The sequence below is a fragment of the Chiloscyllium punctatum genome, chromosome 47 (assembly GCF_047496795.1).
Source record: "Chiloscyllium punctatum isolate Juve2018m chromosome 47, sChiPun1.3, whole genome shotgun sequence".
Classification (NCBI taxonomy): Eukaryota; Metazoa; Chordata; class Chondrichthyes; order Orectolobiformes; family Hemiscylliidae; genus Chiloscyllium; species Chiloscyllium punctatum.
This window is the reverse complement of record NC_092785.1, coordinates 31,001,230-31,028,882: the sequence shown is the minus strand read 5'-3', so window position 1 is coordinate 31,028,882 and position 27,653 is coordinate 31,001,230. Positions and strand designations below refer to the sequence as shown.

The window sequence follows — 27,653 nt, the reverse complement described above, 5'->3', positions numbered from 1 at the left end:
TGTCCCACAGTGTTCAGGGATGTGTAGGTTAGGGTGGATTGGCCGTGCTAAATTGTCCCACAGTGTTCAGGGATGTGTAGGTTAGGGTGGATTGGCCGTGCTAAATTGTCCCACAGTGTTCAGGGATGTGTAGGTTAGGGTGGGTTGGCCCGTGCTAAATTGTCCCACAGTGTTCAGGGATGTGTAGGTTAGGATGGATTGGCCGTGCTAAATTGTCCCATCGTGTTCAGGGATGTGTAGGTTAGGGTGGATTGGCCGTGCTAAATTGTCCCATAGTGTTCAGGGATGTGTAGGTTAGGGTGGATTGGCCGTGCTAAATTGTCCCACAGTGTTCAGGGATGTGTAGGTTAGGGGGGATTGGCCGTGCTAAATTGTCCCATAGTGTTCAGGGATGTGTAGGTAAGGGTGGATTGGCCGTGCTAAGTTGTCCCATAGTGTTCAGGGATGTGTATGTTAGGGTGGATTGGCCGTGCTAAATTGTCCCATAGTGTTCAGGGATGTGTAGGTTAGGGTGGGTTGGCCGTGCTAAATTGTCCCACAGTGTTTAGGGATGTGCAGGTTAGGGTGGATTGGCCGTGATAAATTGTCCCATAGTGCTCAGGGATGTGTAGGTTAGGGGGGATTGGCCGTGCTAAATTGTCCCATAGTGTTCAGGGATGTGTAGGTTAGGGTGGATTGGCCGTGCTAAATTGTCCCACAGTGTTCAGGGATGTGCAGGTTAGGGTGGATTGGCCGTGATAAATTGTCCCACAGTGTTCAGGGATGTGTAGGTTAGGGTGGATTGGCCGTGCTAAATTGTCCCACAGTGTTCAGGGATGTGCAGGTTAGGGTGGATTGGCCGTGCTAAATTGTCCCACAGTGTTCAGGGATGTGTAGGTTAGGGTGGATTGGCCGTGCTAAATTGTCCCACAGTGTTCAGGGATGTGCAGGTTAGGGTGGATTGGCCGTGCTAAATTGTCCCACAGTGTTCAGGGATGTGCAGGTTAGGGTGGATTGGCCGTGCTAAATTGTCCCATAGTGTTCAGGGATGTGTAGGTTAGGGTGGATTGGCCGTGCTAAATTGTCCCATAGTGTTCAGGGATGTGTAGGTTGGGGTGGATTGGCCGTGCTAAATTGTCCCACAGTGTTCAGGGATGTGTAGGTTAGGGTGGATTGGCCGTGCTAAATTGTCCCCATAGTGTTCAGGGATGTGTAGGTTAGGGTGGATTGGCCGGGCTAAATTGTCCCACAGTGTTCAGGGATGTGTAGGTTAGGGTGGATTGGCCGTGCTAAATTGTCCCACAGTGTTCAGGGATGTGTAGGTTAGGGTGGATTGGCCGTGCTAAATTGTCCCATAGTGTTCAGGGATGTGTAGGTTAGGGTGGATTGGCCGTGCTAAATTGTCCCATAGTGTTCAGGGATGTGTAGGTTAGGGTGGATTGGCCGTGCTAAATTGTCCCACAGTGTTCAGGGATGTGTAGGTTAGGGTGGATTGGCCGTGCTAAATTGTCCCATCGTGTTCAGGGATGTGTAGGTTAGGGTGGATTGGCCGTGCTAAATTGTCCCACAGTGTTCAGGGATGTGTAGGTTAGGGTGGATTGGCCGTGCTAAATTGTCCCATCGTGTTCAGGGATGTGTAGGTTAGGGTGGATTGGCCGTGCTAAATTGTCCCACAGTGTTCAGGGATGTGTAGGTTAGGGTGGATTGGCCGTGCTAAATTGTCCCACAGTGTTCAGGGATGTGTAGGTTAGGGTGGATTGGCCGTGCTAAATTGTCCCACAGTGTTCAGGGATGTGTAGGTTAGGGTGGATTGGCCGTGCTAAATTGTTCCATCGTGTTCAGGGATGTGTAGGTTAGGGTGGATTGGCCGTGCTAAATTGTTCCATCGTGTTCAGGGATGTGTAGGTTAGGGTGGATTGGCCGTGCTAAATTGTCCCATCGTGTTAGGTGCATTAGTCAGAGGGAAATGGGTCTGGGTGAGTTAGTCTTCAGAGGGTCGGTGTGGTCTGGTTGGGCCGAAGGGCCTGTTTCCACACTGTGTCGGGAATTGAACCTCATCGAAGACTGGCCTGGGAGCCGAGGCGAGAGCGAGGCCATGTTCGCTGGGAAGTGGGCCGACCAGTTTGCACCTTGATGGCTTGTGGTGGGGTGGGGGGGTGGGGGAGCGTCAGGAGGTGAGTTCCCCACCACAGGATTCCCAGCCTCCGACCTTCGGGTTGGGATATCTGGTCAGCACGGATGGGGTTGGACCGAAGGGTGAGTTCCTGTGCTGTGCGTCTCTCTCTGACCGGGCTCTGTTGTCGCCTCTGTTGTGTTTGTGTGTCGAGTCCTGTCGAGTTTCTGGGACGTGACGCACCGCTGCTCCAAAGATTGTGTGTAGCGCCACTGAGGAACGCTTCCAGCTTCACATTACTAAAGTACATGGTGTTGACATTAGGCAAACATTAACTTTGGACGGTAAGAGTGAATAAATATGCGAATAACAAGTGAGTAAATGCTTGTTAATTTTGGACAAACACAGTTTGGGAGACCACTGGGAACTATTGGAGTTCTTGATGGGCAGTGAGCTGTGTTGGCCGCCTCCTGAACACGACTCATTGGAGAGCTGACCCTCCGTTATAACCTGGGCCCTGAGCACCAAACAGGGAACAGAATATGCTCCCTGTTCCCGGTCTTTAACCAGGACAGAGAAGATGGAAGTGAAGGTTCTGCCTTACACGAGTGGGGGGGTCACTGTGTTGCGAGCGAGGGGGAGGAGGAGAGGGTGGAGCGAAGGAGGGGCTGAATGAGGGGTGGAGGGGAGGGGAGGGTGAGAGAGAGAGACCCAGGGTGGGGGAAGGGGGGGGGGAAGTGAGTGAGATGGAGGGAGGGTCGGTCTGAGTGAAGGAGCGAGAGAGAGAGAGGAGGGAGAGAGATCCAGGGTAGGGGGAGGGGGGGATGATGATGGGGGAGAGAGGGTGCGAGAAATCAAGGGTGGGGTCGGCGAGAGAGACTGAGGGTGGGGGGGGTAGGGGGAGGAGGAGGGAGGATCTGAGTGAGGGGGATGGGGAGGGGGGAGAGAGAGAGAGACCCAGAGTGGGGGCTGGGGACGACAATGGGGGAGGGAAGGATGGAGGGCGCGAGTGAGGGGAAGGTGGAACGGAATGGGTTCAGTGGGAATCGGGCAGCAGGGGGAATCCCTGTGGACCTGACCCTGAGAGTGTGCCAGTCCCTGTGCACTGTGTACCTGACCCTGAGAGTGTGCCAGTCCCTGTGCACAGTGTACCTGACCCTAAGAGTGTGCCAGTCCCTGTGCACAGTGTACCTGACCCTCAGAGTGTGCCAGTCCCTGTGCACTGTGTACCTGACCCTGAGAGTGTGCCAGTCCCTGTGCACAGTGTACCTGACCCTCAGAGTGTGCCAGTCCCTGTGCACTGTGTACCTGACCCTGAGAGTGTGCCAGTCCCTGTGCACAGTGTACCTGACCCTAAGAGTGTGCCAGTCCCTGTGCACAGTGTACCTGACCCTAAGAGTGTGCCAGTCCCTGTGCACAGTGTACCTGACCCTAAGAGTGTGCCAGTCCCTGTGCACTGTGTACCTGACCCTCAGAGTGTGCCAGTCCCTGTGCACTGTGTTGCAGTGTGTCCTTGTCTGGGAGAGGCTGTGGAGAGAGGTGTGGTTTGGGGAGGGGGGAGCGAAGGGAGGAGGTGGGTTTGTTGATGCACGTAACCTTTCCCTCTCCCCGTCCTATTGGCCAGACAGAGAGGTGGAACAGAGCTCCAGGAATAACCCGAAATATCATTGAGCAACTTTGAACATACAGCACGCGCACTGGCAGGCTCATAGAGAGGGAGAGTGAGGGACGGGCACAGAGAGAGTGGGAGAGAGGGTGGACAGAGAGAGGGGGAGAGACACAGAGAGAGAGAGAGAGAGAGGGACAGAGACAGGGAGACCCAGAGGGACAGAGACGGGGGGCGGGAAACTGAGAGGAAGAGACATAAACACACAGAGATACAGACAAACACACACAATGATACACACTCTCACAGGGAGAGAGAGAGACACACACACAGACTCTCTCTCACACAGACAGACAGACACACTCATCGAAATACACAGAGATACACAGTGAGGCACACTGGGAGAGACACAGAGACACTGGGACATAGAGAGGGAGAAAGAGAGACACACACACACACACAGACAGAGTGATCCCGACTCGGACGCACTCTCACAGACACACTCCTGAGATAAGTGAGACTGCTGTATGTGCCTCCCTCTCCCTTTCTATTCTCTCTCTCTCTGTCTGTCTCCCCCCCTCCCCCCAGTTTGCTATCTCACACTCTGACAAGGTGGAAGGCCCTGCTCGGTACCAGCATCACTTTGTTGCTCCTGTCCTCCTGAATGCAGTGGTTTCCTCCACAAAGTACAGAGAGGGGGGAGAGAGAGGTAACAGAGAGAGAATAAATAGGGGAGACAGAGCATGAGAGAGGAAGAGAGGGAGAGAGCAGGTCAGCGAGCAAGAGAGAGAGAGAGCGGGATAGGGAGAGAGGGCGGGACAGAGAGAGACACGGAGAGAGAGAGAGAGAGAGTGGGACAGAGAGAGACACAGAGAGAGAGAGAGTGGGACAGAGAGAGAGAGTGCAGGACAGAGAGAGAGAGCGTGGGATCGGGAGAGAGGGCGGGACAGAGAGAGACACGGAGAGAGAGAGAGAGTGGGACAGAGAGAGAGAGAGCAGGACAGAGAGAGAGAGCGTGGGATAGGGAGAGAGGGCGGGACAGAGAGAAACACAGAGAGAGAGAGAATGGGACAGAGAGAGAGAGAGAGGAACAGAGAGAGAGAGAGCAGGACAGACAGAGAGAGAGGGACAGAGAGTGAGACACAGAGAGAGAGACAAAGGGAGAGAGAGACAGAGAGAGTGAGAGAGAGAGCAGAACAGAGAGAGAGAGCGTGGGATAGGGAGAGAGGGCGGGACAGAGAGAAACACAGAGAGAGAGAGTGGGAGAGAGAGAGAGAGAGGGACAGAGAGAGAGAGCAGGACAGACAGAGAGAGAGGGACAGAGAGTGAGACACAGAGAGAGAGACAAAGAGAGAGAGAGACAGAGAGAGTGAGAGAGAGAGCAGAACAGAGAGAGAGAGAGACAGAGAGAGAGAGAGAGCAGGACAGAGAGAGAGAGAGACAGAGAGAGTGAGAGAGAGAGAGCGGGACACAGAGAGAGAGACAGAGAGAGAGAGCAGGACAGAGAGAGAGAGAGACAGAGAGAGTGAGAGAGAGAGAGCGGGACACAGAGAGAGAGACAGAGAGAGAGAGCAGGACAGAGAGAGTGAGAGAGAGCAGGACAGAGAGAGAGACAGAGAGAGAGAGCAGGACAGAGAGAGAGAGAGACAGAGAGAGACAGTGAGAGAGAGCAGGACAGGGAGAGATAGAGGGACATAGAGAGAGAGTGGGACAGAGAGAGAGAGTGGGACAGAGAGAGTGAGAAAGAGAACGAGCGGGACAGAGAGAGAGAGCGAGACAGAGAGAGAGAGGGACATACAGAGAGAGACAGAGAGAGGAGAGAGAGAGAGGGACAGAGAGAGAGAGAGACAGAGACAGTGAGAGAGAGAGAGCGGGATAGGGAGAGCGAGACAGAGAGAGTGAGAGAGAGAGAGCGAGACAGAGAGAGTGAGAGAGAGAGCGGGACAGAGAGAGAGACAGAGAGAGTGAGAGAGAGAGAGCGAGACAGAGAGAGAGACAGAGAGAGTGAGAGAGAGAGAGAGCATGCAACAGAGAGAGAGTGGGACAGGGAGGGAGAGAGAGAGAGAGAGTAGGACACAGAGAGAGAGAGCGGAAGAGTGAGAGAGAGCACGAGACAGAGACAGAGTGTGGGACAGAGAGAAAGTGTGAGTGGGACAGTATGAAAGAGAGAGAGAGACAGAGTGCAGGACACAGAGGGAGAGCAGGAGAGTGAGAGAGAGCACAGGACAGAGAGCGCGGGACTGAGAGAGAGAGTAAGTGAGAGGGAGACCGAGGGAAAGAGAGAGAGGACAGAGCTGTTTAATATTTCAATGTTTTTAGTGAAATGAAAATGGAAGGAAATGTGGTGAGTGGACAGAGGGAGAGAGAGTGAGGCTAGTTCCAGTGTTGTTGGAGAGAGTGCAGAGCAGGGTGATCAATACAAACAGGTACTGGGAGAGGCTCAGAGGACCGAATGGCCACAGACTATCCCCTGGCATGGCGACAACACCCAGGGTCCCTCATTGGCTAAAACACTCTGGGACAGGTCCAGGAAAGCAGTCATTAAAATCCACTTGGGACAACGCGCTCATCACAAAACCCACGGCCCACTTCCACCTAGAAGGAACACCACCATCCCCCCCCCCCCTGCAAGTTCCCCTCCGAGACACTCCCCATCCCGACTCGGAAACGTATCGCCGTTCCCTTCAGTGGGTCAGAATCCCGGAATTCCCTCCCTCAGGGGCATTGTGGGTCTACCCACAGCCCATGGGCTGCAGCGGTTCAAGATGGCCGCTCACCCCCCACCCCCCTCCCCCCCCCCCCCCCCCCCCCCCCCCCCCCCCAACCACCACCTTCTCAAGGACGGGTTCAACTCGGGACGGGGCAGTAAATGCTGGGGCGAGCCAGCGACGCCCACGTCCCAGGAGTAAAGGAAGGTTATTTTCCATTTTAGGCCAAGAAACAGAGGGGTTGGCAGACACAAGATATGCTCAAGGTCAACACCAGTGTGACTGAGGTCATGTGAGAGAGAGAGAGAGAGAGAGATACAGAGACAGATAGAGACAAGAGAGAGAGAGACAGACACACAGAGAGAGAGAGAGAGAGAGAGAGATACAGAGACAGATAGAGACAAGAGAGAGAGAGACAGACACAGAGAGAGAGAGAGAGAGAGAGAGATACAGAGACAGATAGAGACAAGAGAGAGAGACAGACACAGAGAGAGAGAGAGAGAGAGATACAGAGACAGATAGAGACAAGAGGGAGAGAGACAGACACAGAGAGAGAGAGAGAGAGAGAGAGATACAGACACAAGAGAGAGAAAGAGACACAGAGAGAGAGAGAGAGAGAGATAGGAACTTACGGTCAGAGATGAAAACGTTAAACAAATTCCTCCGAATCCATTGAGAGAAAGGGCTAGAAAGATCAGCGCAGAGAGACCTGTGAGGGAGGGGATGGGGGGAGATAAAGAAGGCAATTATTGTGCGATACAATCTCTTCACTCCCAGTGTCAGCATCCAGCGCTCCCAGGGACAGGGACAGCACGGGGGGGGGGGGGGGTTAGATACAGTGTAGAGCTCCCTCTACATCCCCCTAACAGTGTGTCCCCCCTCCCACTTTATACCCAGTGTCAGCATCCAGCGCTCCCAGGGACAGGGACAGCACGGGGGGGGGGGGGGGGGGGGTTAGATACAGTGTAGAGCTCCCTCTACATCACCCTAACAGTGTGTCCCCCTCCCACTTTATACCCAGTGTCAGCATCCAGCGCTCCCAGGGACAGGGACGGCATGTCCGTCACTCAGGGCTAGGGCATTCCCGAGACAGTACCATTAGGGGGAAGACCAGCCGTGCATAGGGGTACTCACTTGGGGGGTTGTAGGCAGCTGTGGCTATCATGGCACAGGACAGGGCAAAGCTGGCACTACAGAGGGGCGAGAAAGAGAGAGAGAGAGAAATGTTAGTAGCACTGCACAATTGGTGGGCAATATCTCAGGCAGCACCTTCCAGGCCCTAACCCCTCGAGTGACCCTCCCTCTCAGGCAGCACCTTCCAGACCCTAACCCCTCGAGTGACCCTCCCTCCCTCCTCCCCTCACTCTCAAGCAGGATTATCCACGTGGATCGTATCCACACCCTCTCGGATCCCTTCCCCCATCCCGTCTCCCGAAAGGGCTGGGCCCGGATCCCCAGTCGATATCCAGCGGAGGATGAGCTGGTGTTTTGCTTAAAACAGGGTTCGCGTTAACTTCCCGGGAGCTCTCTGGAAATCAGCTCAACATGGATCGGTCCATCCGGAAGCCGAGTGCGACTCCGTCGGTATTCCCTCCAGCCTGCTTCGCCATTTTAAGATGGCCGCCCCCCCCCCCCCTCCCCTGTCAGAAATGCGACCTGGTCTCCTCCACCCCATGTCCCCCTCAATCCCTTGCCACCCCTCCGTCTCGGCCGAGCGTACCTCACTGTTTGGGCGGACCGGGCTGGAATTCTGAAGGTCCCCCCGTCCCCCCCCCCACCCCCGTCCCCGTCCCCCCCAAACCTCAAGCAAAGATAATCGACCTTGCCCCACCCCCAAAATGGCTGCCCACGTCTCGGGCTGACTGCACGACTCTGGGCCGGGTCTGGTCTCTTCAGCTGCACCCTGGCCAACCTTTTTTGGTATGGTTTAGTGAGACCCTTCCTCACACGGGTGTTCGCACTGCAAATTTGGGGGCAGTCATAGAGTCATTGAGATGTACAGCATGGAAATAGACCCTTCGGTCCAACCCGTCCGTGCTGACCCAGATATCCCAACCCAATCTAGTCCCACCTGCCAGCACCCGGCCCATATCCCCCCAATCCCTTCCTATCCATATCCCCATCCAAATGCCTCTTAAATGTTGTCATTGTACCAGCCTCCACCACATCCTCTGGCAGCTCATTCCATACACGTACCACCCTCTGGGTGAAAAAGTTGCCCCTTAGGTCTCTTTTATATCTTTCCCCTCTCACCCTAAACCTATGCCCCTCGAGTTCTGGACTCCCCCCACCCCAGGGAAAAGACTTTGTCTATTTACCCTATCCATGTCCCTCATGATTTTATAAACCTCTATAAGGTCACCCCTCAGCCTCTGACGCTCCAGGGAAAACAGCCCCAGCCTGTTCAGCCTCTCCCTGTAGCTCAAACCCTCCAACCCTGGCAACATCCTTGTAAATCTTTTATGAGCCCTCTCAAGTTTCACAACATCTTTCCGATAGGAAGGAGACCAGAATTGCACACAATATTCCAACAGTGGCCAAACCAATGTCCTGTACAGCCGCAACATGACCTCCCAACTCCTGTACTCAATACTCTGACCAATAAAGGAAAGCATACCAAACGCTGCCTTCACTATCCTATCTACCTGCGACTCCACTTTCAAGGAGCTATGAACCTGCACTCCAAGGTCTCTTTGTTCAGCAACACTCCCCAGGACCTTACCATTAAGTGTATAAGTCCTGCTAAGATTTACTTTCCCAAAATGCAACACCTCGTATTTATCTGAATTAAACTCCATCTGCCACTTCTCAGCCCATTGGCCCATCTGGTCAAGATTCTGTTGTAATCTGAGGTAACCTTCTTCGCTGTTCACTACACCTCCAATTTTGGTGTCATCTGCAAACTTACTAACTGTACCTCTTATGCTCACATCCAAATCATTTATGTAAATGACAAAAAGTAGAGGGCCCAGCACTGATCCTTGTGGCACTCCACTGGTCACAGGCCTCCAGTCAGAAAAACAACCCTCCATCACCACCCTCTGTCTTCTACCTTTGAGCCAGTTTTGTATCCAAATGGCTAGTTCTCCCTGTATTCCGAGATCTAACCTTGCTCACCAGTCTCCCATGGGGAACCTTGTCGAATGCCTTACTGAAGTCCATATAGATCACATCTACTGCTCTGCCCTCATCAATCCTCTTTGTTACTTCTTCAAAAAACTCAATCAATTTATGAGACATGATTTCCCACGCACAAAGCCATGTTGACTATCCCGAATCAGTCCTTGCCTTTCCAAATACATGTACATCCTGTCCCTCAGGATTCCCTCCAACAACTTGCCCACCACCGAAGTCAGGCTCACTGGTCTATAGTTCCCTGGCTTGTCCTTACCACCTTCCTTAAACAGTGGCACCACATTAGCCAACCTCCAGTCTTCCTGCACCTCACCTGTGACTATCGATGATACAAATATCTCAGCAAGAGGCCAAGCAATCACTTCTCTCGCTTCCCACAGAGTTCGAGAGAGAGAGAGAGAGAGAGACAAAGACTACTCCCTCCTGGTCAAATTAATACGCAGAGTTGGATCAAACAAATCCTGCACCGATGGACAAATTCAAAGATCTTGCTTACGCAAAGACGGGAGGCAAAGTTGGAGAGGAGCAGGGATTCAGATCATTCAGCAGTTCCTTGAATAGGAGATAGGCTGGAAGGGCTGAATGGCCTCCTGGTACTATTGTGTTATAGGCTGGGGAAGGGGGGCTGAATGGACTCTTGTTCCTGTGGGACAGGCTGGGGAAGTCGGCTGAATGGACTCATGTTCCTGTAGGTCAGGCTGGGGATGGGGGCTGAATGGCCTCCTGTTCCTGTGGGACAGGCTGGAGAAGGGGGGGCTGAATGGCCTCCTATTCCTGTGGGACAGGCTGGGGAAGGGGGGCTGAATGGTCTCCTGTTCCTGTGGGACAGGCTGGAGAAGGGGAGGGGGCTGAATGGCCTCCTGTTCCTGTGGGACAGGCTGGGGAAGGGGGGGCTGAATGGCCGCCTGTTCCTGTGGGACAGGCTGGGGAAGGGGGGGCTGAATGGCCTCCTGTTCCTGTGGGACAGGCTGGAGAAGGGGGGGCTGAATGGCCTCCTGTTCCTGTGGGACAGGCTGGGGAAGGGGGGGCTGAATGGCCGCCTGTTCCTGTGGGACAGGCTGGGGAAGGGGGGGCTGAATGGCCTCCTGTTCCTGTGGGACAGGCTGGGGAAGGGGGGGGCTGAATGGTCGCCCTGCTGCAGGAGAAGGATCAAAACATAATAGACCCAACCCCTGGGGTTTGGGGGGATGTGGAAGGGGAGGGGGGGGGAGTTGGATTCAGGGGTCAGGGGCAGGATTGGGGTTAGGGTGAGGGTGAGGGTCAGTCTGGAGGGTCAGAGGTCAGGACTCAGGCTCAGAGGTTTACCTGCCAATCAGCCGCGGCATCCTTGGCCCGTACTTGTCCATCAGGATGCCCAAGGGTAAAGTGGTGGCACTCAACAGGAAGGAGCCGATGGTGAATCCGAGGTTCAACATCTCCGCCTGGTCCACACAGCTCGCCCACGATCCATGTGTGCTGTTCCGACCATGCCACTCGCTTGAGGAGTTCACAGAGACGTTGCCAGACTCTGAGAAGGTACAACAAGGACAAACGTTTCGCAGAACTCCCTCGGTACTGACCCTCCGACAGTGCGGCCCTACCTCAGCACTGACCCTCCAACAGTGCGGCCCTCCCTCAGCACTGACCTTCCGACAGTGCGGCCCTCCCACAGCACTGACCCTCCGACAGTGCGGCCCTCCCTCAGCACTGACCCTCAGACAGTGCGGCCCTCCCTCAGTACTGACCCTCTGACAGTGCAGCACTCCCTCAGCACTGACCCTCCGATTGTGCGGCCCTCCCTCAGCACTGACCCTCCGACAGTGCGGCCCTCCCTCACCACTCACCCTCCGACAGTGTGGCCCTCCCTCACCACTAACCCTCCGACAGGATGTGTAAGCTAGGGTGGATTGGCCGTGCTAAATTATCCCACAGTGTTCAGGGATGTGTAGGTTAGGGTGGATTGGCCGTGCTGAATTGTCCCATAGTGTTCAGGGATGTGTAGGTTAAGGTGGATTGGCCGTGCTAAATTGTCCCATAGTGTTCAGGGATGTGTAGGTTAGGGTGGATTGGCCGTGCTAAATTGTCCCATAGTGTTCAGGGATGTGTAGGTTAGGGTGGATTGGCCGTGCTAAATTGTCCCACAGTGTTCAGGGATGTGTAGGTTAGGGTGGATTGGCCGTGCTAAATTGTCCCACAGTGTTCAGGGATGTGCAGGTTAGGGTGGATTGGCTGTGCTAAATTGTCCCCATAGTGTTCAGGGATGTGTAGGTTAGGGTGGATTGGCCGTGCTAAATTGTCCCACAGTGTTCAGGGATGTGTAGGTTAGGGTGGATTGGCCGTGCTAAATTGTCCCCATAGTGTTCAGGGATGTGTAGGTTAGGGTGGATTGGCCGTGCAAAATTGTCCCATAGTGTTCAGGGATGTGTCGGTTAGGGTGGATTGGCCGTGCTAAATTGTCCCATAGTGTTCAGGGATGTGTCGGTTAGGGTGGATTGGCCGTGCTAAATTGTCCCATAGTGTTCAGGGATGTGTAGGTTAGGGTGGATTGGCCGTGCTAAATTGTCCCACAGTGTTCAGGGATGTGTAGGTTAGGGTGGATTGGCCATGCTAAATTACCCCATAGTGTTCAGGGATGTGTAGGTTAGGGTGGATTGGCCGTGCTAAATTGTCCCATAGTGTTCAGGGATGTGTAGGTTAGGGTGGAATGGCTGTGCTAAATTGTCCCACAGTGTTCAGGGATGTGCAGGTTAGGGTGGAATGGCCGTGCTAAATTGTCCCACAGTGTTCAGGGATGTGTAGGTTCGGGTGGATTAGTGAGAGGGAAATGGGTCTGGGTTGGTTACTCTTCAGACGGTTGGTGTCGACCTGTTGCGCCAAAGGGCCTTATTCCACATTGTCGGGTTTCGATAGATTCTTCTGTCCTACTGCTCCACGATGACCGTAATCCCAAAAATAAATCAGACCCACTCAGTTGCACTTGGCCCATGTCCCTCCAAACATTCCTTACCCATGGATAGATCCAAATGTCTTATAAACTTTGCAACTATATTTGCAAACCATCACCTCGTCTGCCGATTCACTCCACTCTCTTTTTTAAAAAAAGCCCATCCTCTTTTCTGAATCTTTATTTTCTCTCCTTAAAAAAATATGTCCTCTCACCTCGGGAAAATACATCTCCCATTTACCCCTCACGATTTGTGATCAGGCCACCCCTCACCCCCTGACGCTCCCGTGATGAAAGTTCCAGCCCCTCCCTATAACTCAAGCCCCTTCATTCCCGGCAATATCCTGGGAAATCTCTTCGGAACCCGCTCCGGTTTAATCATCTCCTTCCTGTTACTGGGCGACCAGAACCGGCCAGCGTGGTCCAGACGAGGCCTCACCAACGTCCTGTACAACCCCAACAGGACGTCCCAACCCCTCCACTCTGAGGAATGAAGGCAAGCCAGCGAAACGCCTTCTTCACCACCCTGCCCAAATGTGACGCAAACTTCAAAGAAATTATGGACCTGAATCCCTCGGTCTCTCTGTCCTACAACACTACCCAGGGCCTGATTTTAGTCATATATACCCAGCCATTGTTCGTTTGACCAAATTGCAATACCTCACATTTATCCAAATTATCCCACTGTTGGAATATTGCATGCAATTCCGGTCTCCTCCCTATCGGAAGGATGTTGCGAAACTTGAAAGGGTTCAGAAAAGATTTACAAGGATGTTGCCAGGGTTAGAGGGTTGGAGCTACAGGGAGAGGCTGAACAGGCTGGGGCTGTTTTCCCTGGAGCGTCGGAGGCTGAGGGGTGACCTTATAGAGGTTTATAAAATCATGATAGGATAAACAGACAAAGTCTTTTCCCTGGGGTGGGGGGGAGTCCAGAACTAGAGGGGCATAGGTTTAGGGTGAGAGGGGAAAGATATAAAAGAGACCTAAGGGGCAACTTTTTCACCCAGAGGGTGGCACGTGTATGGAATGAGCTGCCAGAGGATGTGGTGGAGGCTGGTACAATGACAGCATTTAAGAGGCATTTGGATGGGGATATGGATAGGAAGGGTTTGGAGGGATATGGGCCGGGTGCTGGCAGGTGGGACTAGATTGGGTTGGGATATCTGGGTCAGCACGGACGGGGTTGGACCGAACGGTCTGTCTCCGTGCTGTACATCTCTATGACTATATTTACCTTGGATCTACCCCTCGTAAAGCCATGTCTCGACCTCCTACACTCCATTGAAAAAACATCAATATTGATTTCCCAGAGCTCTTTAACCTCCATTTCTTTCTCCACAATAAAGAAAAGACGCAAACTATTCATGTAATATCTCTCCCACCTCCTGAGGTATAACCCAAAGATGGCAGCGTTGATCTTTAAGAGGCTTTCCTCTCACTAGTTACAGTCTTACCCTTAATGCACTGGTGAAATCTCTTTGGATTACCCATCACAGTATTTGCTTAGACTTCCTTAAATCGTCTCTCTGCCTTTGTGATCTCCCTCAGAAGAATGCCCTTTCACGCTTTACACTCTTCAAAAGAGATTCATTTAGAACATAGAAAAGTACAGCACAGCACAGGCCCTTCAGCCCTCGAGGTTGTGCTGGCCTTGTATCCCACCCTCAGCTCAGACGAACCTGGGTACCCTTCGTTGTACGGTCATCCGTGAACCTATCGCTTAAATGTCCGTAATTTTTCCGAGTCCACTCCCAGTGCCTTCCACACACCCCCACCACTGTGCAAAGAACCCACCTCTGACATCTCCCCTGTGCCGTAAAATTATGTTCCCCACCCCACCCCACCCCACCCCCATCCCCACCCCCCCCCCAATCCCGTGATAGCCATTCCCACCCTCTGGCTCTACCTCTCATCATCCTGTATGATTAGATTCCCTACAGTGTGGAAAGAGGCCCTTCGGCCCAACAAGTCCACACTGACCCTCCGAAGCGCAACCCACCCAGACCCATTCCCCTACATTTACCCCTTCACCAAACACTACAGGCAATTCAGCACGGCCAATCCACCCTAACCTGCACATCTTTGGATTATGGGAGGAACCTGGAGCACCCGGAGGAAACCCACGCAGACACGGGGAGAATGTGCAAACTCCACACAGTCAGTCGCCTGAGGCGGGAATTGAACCCGGCTCTCTGGCGCTGAGAGGTAGCAGTGCGAACCACCGTGCCGCCCACTTGTAGGCCTCTACCAAGTCACCTCTCATCCTTCTTCACTCACAATGAGAAAAGTCCTTGCTCCCTCAATTCAAGACATGCGGTGCAGACCAGGCAGCATCCTGGTAAATCTCCTCTGCACCCTCTCTAAAGCTTCCACATCCTTCCGACAATGAGGTGACCAGGACTGAACATAATATTCCGAGTGTGGTCTAACCGGGGTTCAATAGAGAGCTGCAGCATAACCTCGTGGCTCTTAAACTCAATCTCCTTTACTAATGAGAGCCAACACTTTCAAAACAACTCGGGTGGCGGCTCTGAGGGATCTCTGGAGGTGGATCCCAAGATCCCTCTGTTCCTGCACACCCAGCCAACAGTCCTGCCTTGAAACCCTGTATTCTGCATTTCAAATTCGAACATTCCAAAGACTTCGCCCTTTTCCAGGTTGAACTCCATCTGCCACTTCTCAGCCCAGCTCTGTGCCCTGTCAATGTCCCACGACAACAGCCCTCCCTCCCGCACTATCCACCATTCACTCTTTCTAACTCATCTGAATTCACTGCAATCACTGATACCATCTCAATCCAGGAGTAGTTTATTGGGAACATTAAAATGCAAGTGGAAGAAATGTTCACCTTTCATTTTACACCTGTTTACCAATCGGTTAGATCAAAACCACAAGCAGGAAATGTTCTGTGAACTCAAAGCTGACAACACAGCTTGGACTGCGCTACTTCCAAATTGAGATCTTCGTCATTGAACACCAATCAACAAGACTTCATTCCGGCATCTCAAGTCAGAGAGTCCTAGGGTTAAAACAGCACAGAAACAGACCCAACCCCGTCCGTGCTGACCCAGATATCCCAACCCAATCTAGTCCCACCTGCCAGCACCCGGCCCATATCCCTCCAAACCCTTCCTATCCATATCCCCATCCAAATGCCTCTTAAATGTTGTCATTGTACCAGCCTCCACCACATCCTCTGGCAGCTCATTCCATACCCGTACCACCCTCTGGGTGAAAAAGTTGCCCCTTAGGTCTCCTTAGGGCGGCTCAGTGCCTCAAAGGTTAGCGCTGCTGCCTCACAGCGCCAGGGACCCAGGTTCAAGCACAGCCTCAGGGCAACTGACTGTGTGGAGTTTGTACATTCTCCCCGTCTCTGTGTGGGTTTCCTCCGAGTGCTCCGGTTTCCTCCCACACTCCAAAGATGTGCAGGGCAGGGTGGATTGGCCGTGCTAAATTGTCCCACAGTGTTCAGGGATGTGTAGGTTAGGGTGGATTGGCCGTGCTAAATTGTCCCACATTGTTCAGGGATGTGTAGGTTAGGGTGGATTGGCCGTGCTAAATTACCCAGAGTGCTCAGGGATGTGTAGGTTAGGGTGGATTGGCCAGACTAAATTACCCATAGTGCTCAGGGATGTGTAGGTTAGGGTGGATTGGCCAGACTAAATTACCCATAGTGCTCAGGGATGTGTAGGTTAGGGTGGATTGGCCGTGCAAAATTACCCCATAGTGTTCAGGGATGTGTAGGTTAGGGTGGATTGGCCGTGCTAAATTGTCCCACAGTGTTCAGGGATGTGTGGGTTAGGGTGGATTGGCCGTGCTAAATTGTCCCATAGTGTTCAGGGATGTGGAGGTTAGGGTGGATTGGCCGTGCTAAATTGTCCCATAGTGTTCAGGGATGTGTCGGTTAGGGTGGATTGGTCGTGCTAAATTGTCCCACAGTGTTCAGGGATGTGCAGGTTAGGGTGGATTGGCCGTGCTAAATTGTCCCACAGTGTTCAGGGATGTGTAGGTTAGGGTGGAATGGCCGTGCTAAATTGTCCCACAGTGTTCAGGGATGTGTGGGTTAGGGTGGATTGGCCATGCTAAATTGCCCCATAGTGTTCAGGGATGTGCAGGTTAGGGTGGATTGGTCGTGCTAAATTGTCCCATAGTGTTCACGAATGTGCAAGTTAGGGTGAATTGGCCGTGGTAAATTGTCCCGTAGTGTTCAGGGATGTGTAGGTTAGGGTGGATTGGCCGTGCTAAATTGTCCCATAGTGTTCAGGGATGTGTAGGTTAGGGTGGATTGGCCGTGCTAAATTGTCACATAGTGTTCAGGGGTGTGTAGGTTAGGGTGGATTGGCCGTGCTAAATTGTCCCAAAATGTTCAGGGATGTGTAGGTTAGGGTGGATTGGCCGTGCTAAATTGTCCCACACTGTTCAGGGATGGGTAGGTTAGGGTGGATTGGCCGTGCTAAATTGTCCCATAGTGTTCAGGGATGTGTAGCTTAGGGTGGATTGGCCGTGCTAAATTGTCCCATAGTGTTCAGGGATGTGTAGGTTAGGGTAGATTGGCCGTGCTAAATTGTCCCATAGTGTTCAGGGATGTGTAGGTTAGGGTGGATTGGCCATGCTAAATTGTCCCACAGTGTTCAGGGATGTGTAGGTTAGGGTGGATTGGCCGTGCTAAATTGTCCCATAGTGTTCAGGGATGTGTAGGTTAGGGTGGATTGGCCGTGCTAAATTGTCCCTTAGTGTTCAGGGATGTGTAGGTTAGGGTGGATTGGCCGTGCTAAATTGTCCTATAGTGTTCAGGGATGTGTAGGTTAGGGTCGATTGGCCGTGCTAAATTGTCCCATAGTGTTCAGGGATGTGTAGGTTAAGGTGGATTGGCCGTGCTAAATTGTCCCATAGTGTTCAGGGATGTGTAGGTTAGGGTGGATTGGCCGTGCTAAATTGTCCCACAGTGTTCAGGGATGTGTAGGTAAGGGTGGATTGTCCGTGCTAAATTGTCCCATAGTGTTCAGGGATGTGTAGGTTCGGGTGGATTGGCCGTGCTAAATTGTCCCACAGTGTTCAGGGATGTGTAGGTTAGGGTGGATTGGCCGTGCTAAATTGTCCCACAGTGTTCAGGGATGTGTAGGTCAGGGTGAATTGGCCGTGCTAAATTGTCCCACAGTGTTCAGGGATGTGTAGGTTAGGGTAGATTCGCCGTGCTAAATTGTCCCATAGTGTTCAGGAATGTGTAGGTTAGGGTGGATTGGCCGTGCTAAATTGTCCCACAGTGTTCAGGGATGTGTAGGTTAGGGTGGATTGGCCGTGCTAAATTGTCCCATAGTGTTCAGGGATGTGTCGGTTAGGGTGGATTGGCCGTGCTCAATTGTCCCACAGTGTTCAGGGATGTGTAGGTTAGGGTGGATTGGCCGTGCTAAATTGTCCCATAGTGTTCAGGGATGTGTAGGTTAGTGTGGATTGGCCGTGTTAAATTGCCCCACAGTGTTCAGGGATGTGTAGGTTAGGGTGGATTGGCTGTGCTAAATTGTCCCACAGTGTTCAGGGATGTGTAGGTTAGTGTGGATTGGCCGTGTTAAATTGTCCCTTAGTGTTCAGGAATGTGTAGGTTAGGGTGGATTGGCCGTGCTAAATTGTCCCACAGTGTTCAGTGATGTGTAGGTTAGGGTGGATTGGCCATGCGAAATTGTCCCATAGTGTTCAGGGATGTGTAGGTTAGGGTGGATTGGCCGTGTTAAATTGTCCCATAGTGTTCAGGAATGTGTAGGTTAGGGTGGATTGGCCGTGCAAAATTGTCCCACAGTGTTCAGGGATGTGTAGGTTAGGGTGGATTGGCCGTGCTATATTGTCCCACAGTGTTCAGGGATGTGTAGGTTAGGGTGGATTGGCCGTGCTAAATTGTCCCACAGTGTTCAGGGATGTGCAGGTAAGGGTGGATTGGCCGTGCTAAATTGTCCCACAGTGTTCAGGGATGTGCAGGTAAGGGTGGATTGGCCGTGCTAAATTGTCCCTCAGTGTTCAGGAATGTGTAGGTTAGGGTGGATTGGCCGTGTTAAATTGTCCCATAGTGTTCAGGAATGTGTAGGTTAGGGTGGATTGGCCGTGCTAAATTGTCCCACAGTGTTCAGGGATGTGTAGGTTAGGGTGGTTTGGCCGTGTTAAATTGTCCCACAGTGTTCAGGGATGTGTAGGTTAGGGTGGATTGGCCGTGCTAAATTGTCCCACAGTGTCCAGGGATGTGTAGGTTAGGGTGGATTAGCCGTGCTAAATTGTCCCACAGTGTTCAGGGATGTGTAGTTTAGGGTGGATTGGCCGTGCTAAATTGTCCCGTAGTGTTCAGGGATGTGTAGGTTAGGGTGGATTGGCCGTGCTAAATTGTCCCACAGTGTTCAGGGATGTGTAGGTTAGGGTGGATTGGCCGTGCTAAATTGTCCCACAGTGTTCAGGGATGTGCAGGTAAGGGTGGATTGGCCGGGCTAAATTGTCCCACAGTGTTCAGGGATGTGCAGGTAAGGGTGGATTGGCCGTGCTAAATTGTCCCACAGTGTTCAGGGATGTGTAGGTTAGGGTGGATTGGCCGGGCTAAATTGTCCCGTAGTGTTCAGGGATGTGTAGGTTAGGGTGGATTGGCCGTGCTAAATTGTCCCACAGTGTTCAGGGATGTGTAGGTTAGGGTGGATTGGCCGTGCTAAATTGTCCCACAGTGTTCAGGGATGTGTAGGTTAGGGTGGATTGGCCGTGCTAAATTGTCCCACAGTGTTCAGGGATGTGCAGGTAAGGGTGGATTGGCCGGGCTAAATTGTCCCACAGTGTTCAGGGATGTGCAGGTAAGGGTGGATTGGCCGTGCTAAATTGTCCCACAGTGTTCAGGGATGTGTAGGTTAGGGTGGATTGGCCGGGCTAAATTGTCCCGTAGTGTTCAGGGATGTGTAGGTTAGGGTGGATTGGCCGTGCTAAATTGTCCCACAGTGTTCAGGGATGTGTAGGTTAGGGTGGATTGGCCGTGCTAAATTGTCCCACAGTGTTCAGGGATGTGTAGGTTAGGGTGGATTGGCCGTGCTAAATTGTCCCACAGTGTTCAGGGATGTGTAGGTTAGGGTGGATTGGCCGTGCTAAATTGTCCCACAGTGTTCAGGGATGTGCAGGTAAGGGTGGATTGGCCGTGCTAAATTGTCCCACAGTGTTCAGGGATGTGTAGGTTAGGGTGGATTGGCCGGGCTAAATTGTCCCACAGTGTTCAGGGATGTGTAGGTTAGGGTGGATTGGCCATGCTAAATTGTCCCTCAGTGTTCAGGAATGTGTAGGTTAGGGTGGATTGGCCGTGTTAAATTGTCCCAAAGTGTTCAGGAATGTGTAGGTTAGGGTGGATTGGCCGTGCTAAATTGTCCCACAGTGTTCAGGGATGTGTAGGTTAGGGTGGATTGGCCGTGCTAAATTGTCCCATAGTGTTCAGGGATGTGTAGGTTAGGGTGGATTGGCCGTGCTAAATTGTCCCACAGTGTTCAGGGATGTGTAGGTTAGGGTGGATTGGCCGTGCTAAATTGTCCCATAGTGTTCAGGGATGTGTAGGTTAGGGTGGATTGGCCGTGTTAAATTGTCCCACAGTTTTCAGGGATGGGTAGGTTAGGGTGGATTGGCCGTGCTAAATTGTCCCACAGTGTTCAGGGATGTGTAGGTTAGGGTGGATTGGCCGTGCTAAATTGTCCCACAGTGTTAGGTGAAGGGGCAAATATAGTGGAATGGGTCTGAGTGGATTCCTTTTGGGAGGGTCAGTGTGGACTTGTTTGGGCCGAAGGACCTGTTTCCACACTGTCAGGGAAGCTAATCTAATCTATATCTTTCCCTTCTCACTCTAAACCTATGCCCCCTCTAGTTCTGGACTCCCCCACCCCACGGAGAAGCCCTTGTCTGTTTATCCCTCTCCATGCTCCCCCATGATGTGAAAAGGCCGGAATGATGTTGGGTTTCTAAGCTGTTACCATGGTGACGAGTGTCATGGCTTCCCTCCTACACTCACCTGCTTTTGTTTCAGCGCCTGTTTCAGTGTTTAGCTGGAACCAGTCATTCATCAACACGAGCAAACAAGTCCCTTTTGTATCTGAACACTTCCCCAGTCATTTGAGAAACACTGTCGTCCTCTGTCTCCAGTTTGTTTTTATTTCCCAGTCCTTTCACTGAGTGTCTCTGGATCCCCTTGAGGTGTCTTTGTAAACTTCTCCCTGTCACACCCTCGCCTAGTCTGGTCCCATCTGTAACTCAGAGCAGGCCAACAGGCTGGGTTTCACCAGCTCTTCTCCACAGGGGGACCAGCATCTACACACGCACGGACACGCACAGATGTACAGGCACACACGGACACACACAGATGCACAGGCACGCACGGACACACACAGATGTACAGGCACACACGGACACACACAGATGCACAGGCACGCACGGACACACACAGATGCACAGGCACACACGGACACACATAGATGTACAGGCACGCACGGACACACACAGATGTACAGGCACGCACGGACACACACAGATGTACAGTCACAGATAGACACACACAGGCACGCACAGTCACACACGGACACACACAGGTGCACACAGTCACACACGGACACACACAGGCGCGCACAGTCACACACAGACACGCACGGACACACGCAGATGTACAGTCACATACGGACACACGCAGATGTACAGTCACAGGTGGACACACACAGGCGCGCACAGTCACACACGGACACACACAGGCATGCACGGACAGACACAGATGTACAGACACCCACAGACACACACTGACATGCATGGACACACGCAGATGTACAGTCACACATGGACACACAGGTGCGCACAGACACACACAGACGCGCACTGTCACACACGGACACGCACAGACACACAGACACACGCAGATGTACAGTCACACACGGGCACACACAGACACGCACAGTCACACACAGGCATGCACAGACACATGCAGATGTACAGTCACACATGGACACACACTGACGTGCACGGACACACTCAGATGTACAGTCACACACGGACACACATAGACGCGCACAGTCACACACAGACGCGCACGGACAAACGCACATGTACAGTTACAGACAGACACACACGGACACGCATGAGACACACGCAGATACACAGTCACACACGAACACACACAGTCAAGCACGGATAAAAGCAGATGTACAGACACACGGACACGCACATGCGCACACGGACACACGCAGATGTACAGTCACACACGGACACACACAGGCATGCACAGACAAATAGAGGCATGCACGGACACACACAGATGTGCACGGACTCACGCAGATGTGCTGTCACACACGGACACACACAGTCACACACGGACACACGCAGTCACACATGGACACACACCGATGCACATGGACAAACGCAGATGTACAGTCACGCATGGACACAAACAGATGCGCACAGTCACACACGGACATGCACAGTCCCACACAGACACACACAGGCACGCATAGACACACGCAGATGTACAGTCACACCGACACACACAGGCACGCACAGGCACACACAGACACGCACAGACACATGCAGATGTACAGTCACACACAGAAACACACAGAAACACATGGGCACACACAGATGTACAGTCACACACCAACGTGCACGGACACACGGAGATGTACAGTCACACATGGGGACACACATGCACGCACGGACACACACAGATGTACAGTTACACATGGACACAAACAGATGCACACAGTCACACACGGACACATGCAGATGTACAGTCACACCCGGACACACACACACAGACGCGCACGGACACACGCAGATGTACAGTCACACACAGACACACACAGTGTACATGGACACGCGCAGATGTACAGTCACACACGGACACACACAGATACTCACAGTCACACACAGACACACACAGAAATGCACGAACACACGCATATGTACTGTCACACACGGGCACACAAAGACACGCATAGTCACACACGGACACACACAGATGTAGTCACACTCGGACACACACAGGCACACACAGACACACACAGACACGCACGGAGACATGCAGATGTACAGTCACGCACGGACACACACAGACACGCAAGGACACACGCAGATGTACATCACACACGGACACACATAGACATGCAGTCACACATGGACACATACAGATATAAAGTCACACACGAACACACACAGACGCGCACAGTCACACACATACACACACAGATATACAGTCACACACAGACACGCACAGTCACACACGGACACATACAGATATACAGTCACACACAGACATGCACAGTCACACATGGACACGTACAGATATACAGTCAGACACGGACACACACAGGCGCGCACAGACAAATTTAGATGTACAGTCACACATGGACACACACAGACATGCACAGGCACACACAGATGTACAGTCACAGACGGACACACACAGATGTGCATGAGGCACACGCAGATGTATGGTCACACACGGGAAGACATAGATGTACAGTCACACACAGACGCGCACAGACACGCAGATGTACAGTCACACACGGGGACACACAGACGTGCACAGTCACACACGGACACACACAGATGTACAGTTACACATGGACACAAACAGATGCGCACAGTCACTCATGGATGCGCACAGGCACACACAGCCACACACGGACACACAGATGTGCACAGTCACACATGGACACACACAGATGTACAGTCACACACGGACACACACAGACATGCATGGACACACAGGCACACACAGACACACGCAGATATACAGTCAAGCATGGACACACAGGCACACACGGACACACACAGATGCCCACGGACACACGCAGATGTACAGTCACACACGGACATACACAGATGTACAGTCACAGGCTGACACACACGAGGCGCACGCAGATGTACAGTCACACATGGACACACAACAACGCGCACGGACACACGCAGATGTACAGTCACACATGGACACACAGAAACGCGCAATTACACACAGACACACAGACACACACACACGGACACATACAGATGTACAGTCACACACAGACACGCACAGTCACACACAGACGTGCACGGACTAACGCAGATGTGCAGTCACAGACGGACACACACAGACATGCAAGAGACACACGCAGATGTACAGTCACACACAGACGCGCACAGTCACACACCGACAAGCATGGACAAATGCAGATGTACAGTCACACACGGACACATGCAGATGTACAATCACACATGGATGCACACATATACAGTCATACACAGACACACACAGATGCGCACAGTCACACACGGACACACAGGCACGCACAGTCACACACAGACACGCACGGACAAACGTTGATGTACAGTCACACATGGACACACACAGATGCGCACACTTACACATGGACACACACAGATATACAGTCACACATGAACACACACAGGCAAGCACAGACACACGCAAATGTACAGTCACACACGGACACACACAGACATGCACGGACACACGCAGATGTACAGTCACACACGGACACACACAGGCACGCACAGTCACACACAGACATGCACAACAAATGCAGATCTACAGTCACAGATGGACACACACAGATGCTCACGAGACACATGCAGATGTACAGTCACACACGGACACACAGAAATGCACAGTCACACACAGATGCACACTGTCACACACATACGTGCACAGACACACGCAGATGTACAGTCACACACGGACACATACAGATGTACAGTCACATGGTCACAAACCGATGCGCACAGTCACACACGGATACACACAGGCACACCCAGTCACACACAGATGTGCACGGACACACGCAGATGTACAGTCACACACAGACACACACACACAGATGCGCACAGACACATGCAGATGTACAGTCACACACGGACACATACAGGCACGCATGGACATGCGCAGATGTACAGTCACACATGGACAAACACAGACACTCACAGTCACACACAGACACACATAGACACACACGGACACACACAGACACGCACGGACACAAACAAATGTACAGTCACACACGGACAGACACAGACACACACAGTAACACACGGACACACACAGGCACGCACTGACATGCACAGATGTACAGTCACACACAGACAACCTCAGTCACACACAGATGCGCACGGACACAACCTCAGTCACACACAGATGCGCACGGACACATGCAGATGTACAGTCACACACGGACACACACATCGCGCACGCTCACACCCATACACACACAGGCATGCACAGTCACACACAGACACACACCAACACGCACAGACACACGCAGATGTACAGTCACACACGGAAACACATAGATGCGCATGGACACACGCAGATGTACAGTCACACATGGACACACGCAGATGTACAGTCACACATGGACACATACAGACACACACAGATGTACAGTCACACATGGACACACACAGATACGCATGGACACAAACAGACACACACAGTCACACGCAGATGTACAGTCACACACGGACACACACAGATGCACATGGACACCCACAGATGTACAGTCACACAAGGACACACACCAACAAGCACGGACACACACAGATGCGCATGGACACACACAGACACACACCGATGCGCTCGGACATGCGCAGATGTATAGTCACACACGGACACACACAGGCGCGCACAGTCACATCCGGACACAGGCAGATGTACAGTCTCACACAGACATACACCGACACGCACAGTCACACATAGACACACAGGCACGCACGGATATACGCAGAAGTACAGTCACACACACAGGCACGCACAGTCACACACGGACACACAGATGCACAGAAACGCACAGATGCACAGTAACACATAGACACACGCATATAAAGATGCACAGTCACACACGGACACACAGACGCACACAGATACACGGTCACACACAGACATACAATCACACACAGATGCATAGTCACACAATAACACACACACGCACAGTAACACACAGATGCATACTCATAGACACGCATGGACACACAGACAGACAGACACACACAGACATACAGATATGCATGGACATACACACATAAAAACACAGACACAGTCACGGACACACACCGACGCACACACAGATGCACAGTCACACACAGACATGCAGTAACACATGCATACACAGACACACGGTCACACACAGAGACAGACACACGGTCACACACAGAGACAGACACAGACACACGGTCACACACAGAGACAGACACAGACACACGGTCACACAGAGACAGTCACAAATACAGGTGCATTACAGAAAGACACAAACACACACCCACAAACCCCCCGACACACACCCAGACACACACCCCCGACACACACCCAGACACACACCCCCCGACACACACCCAGACACACACCCAGACACAAACACCCCGACACACCCCCCGACACACACCCGCTCTCTCCCCCCCCCCCCACCCCACACACACGAATGCTCCCTTTGCCCCCCCTGGTTATCCCCACTCCTTGCCAATGGACAGGGGACAGCCCCACACCTACCTGCACACAGGTGAGAGTAAAATCCTTCCTTGGTCAGCATGAGCAGGAGTGAAGCCCACCCGAGTAGAACAGCCGAGAATAGCAGGTTCTCAATCACGGCCGTTACGGCCATCCACCATCGCCGCCTGTACGCCTGGGCTAGAGAAGGCGCCATACCACCCAGCCTGAGGGGAGAGAGCGACAGGGAGTGAGGGGACGAGTGTGTGAGAAGGAGAGAGGGAGAGAGGGAGACTCGTGGATGGAGAGAGAGGAGAAAGTGAGGAAGAGAGAGGGTGGAGAGAGAAGGGGGTGGGGGAGATACAGAGATCGAGAGATGTGGTGACGGGGGAGAGAGAGAGAGAGAGGGGAGAGAGAGAGAGAGTGTGGAGAGAGAGGATGGAGAGAGGGTGGAGAGAGGGGGGGGAGAGGGAGAGAGGGTGGAGGGAGAGAGAGAGTGTGGAGAGAGAGGGGCTGAAGAGATGAAGAGAGAGGGGAGAGGAAAGGTTGGAGAGAGAGAGAGAGGGCGGGGACGGAGAGAGAGAGTGGTGAGAGAGAGGGTGGAGAGAGAGAGAGAGAGGGTGGAGAGAGAGAGGGAATGTGGAGAGAGAGAGAGGGTGGAGAGAGAGGATGGAGAGAGGGTGGAGAGAGGGGGGGAGAGGGAGAGAGGGTGGAGGGAGAGAGAGAGTGTGGAGAGAGAGGGGCTGAAGAGATGAAGAGAGAGGGGAGAGGAAAGGTTGGAGAGAGAGAGAGAGGGCGGGGACGGAGAGAGAGAGTGGTGAGAGAGAGGGTGGAGAGAGAGAGAGAGAGGGTGGAGAGAGAGAGGGAATGTGGAGAGAGAGAGAGGGTAGAGAGAGAGGATGGAGAGAGAGAGAGAGAGGGTGGAGAGAGAGAGCGGGAGGGTGGAGAGAGAGAGAGAGAGAGGGTGGAGAGAGAGAGCGGGAGGGCGGAGAGAGAGAGCGGGAGGGTGGAGAGAGAGAGCGGGTGGAGAGAGAGAGGGAATGTGGAGAGAGAGAGAGGGTAGAGAGAGAGGATGGAGAGAGGGTGGAGAGAGAGAGAGGGTGGAGAGAGAGAGCAGGAGGGTGGAGAGAGAGAGAGAGGGAGGGTGGAGAGAGAGAGGGAGAGGGGAGAGAGAGAGAGAGGGTGAAGAGAGAGGATGGAAAGAGGGTGGAGAGAGAGAGGGAGGGTGGAGAGAGAGAGCGGGAGAGGGGAGAGAGAGAGCGGGTGGAGAGAGAGAGGGAATGTGGAGAGAGAGAGGGTAGAGAGAGAGGATGGAGAGAGGGTGCAGAGAGAGAGAGGGTGGAGAGAGAGAGGGAGGGTGGAGAGAGAGAGAGGGAGAGGGGAGAGAGAGAGAGAAGGTGGAGGGAGAGAGGGTGGAGGGAGAGAGGGTGGAGGGAGAGAGGGTGGAGGGAGAGAGAGGATGGAGGAGAGAGAGAGGGAGGGTGGAGAGAGAGAGGGAGGGTGGAGGGAGAGAGAGGGAGGGTGGAGAGAGAGAGAGGGAGGGTGGAGGGAGAGAGAGGGAGGGTGGAGGGAGAGAGAGGGAGGGTGGAGAGAGAGAGAGGGAGGGTGGAGAGAGAGAGAGGGTGGAGATAGAGAGGGTGGAGAGAGAGTGGTGGAGAGAGAGAGGGTGGAGAGAGAGAGAGGGAGGGAGGGAGAGTGGAGAGAGAGAGGGAGGGAGGGAGGGAGGGTGGAGAGAGTGA

At 52.9% G+C, this 27,653-nt stretch overlaps 1 protein-coding gene across 3 annotated transcripts in view; it reads right to left on the bottom strand.

The window, feature by feature from the left end:
• Positions 1-27,653, bottom strand: part of LOC140468568 (large neutral amino acids transporter small subunit 3-like) — a 98,568-nt gene that overhangs the window by 57,914 nt on the left and 13,001 nt on the right. For all 3 annotated transcript variants that reach the window (XM_072564661.1, XM_072564662.1, XM_072564663.1), the window contains exons 2-5: positions 25,978-26,141; positions 10,847-11,048; positions 7,541-7,596; positions 7,039-7,115 (exon numbers count right to left, since the gene is read on the bottom strand). In XM_072564661.1, coding sequence (XP_072420762.1) covers positions 7,039-7,115; positions 7,541-7,596; positions 10,847-11,048; positions 25,978-26,131 — 489 coding nt within the window. In that variant the 5' untranslated portion in view covers positions 26,132-26,141. The remainder of the gene's footprint in view (positions 1-7,038; positions 7,116-7,540; positions 7,597-10,846; positions 11,049-25,977; positions 26,142-27,653) is intronic.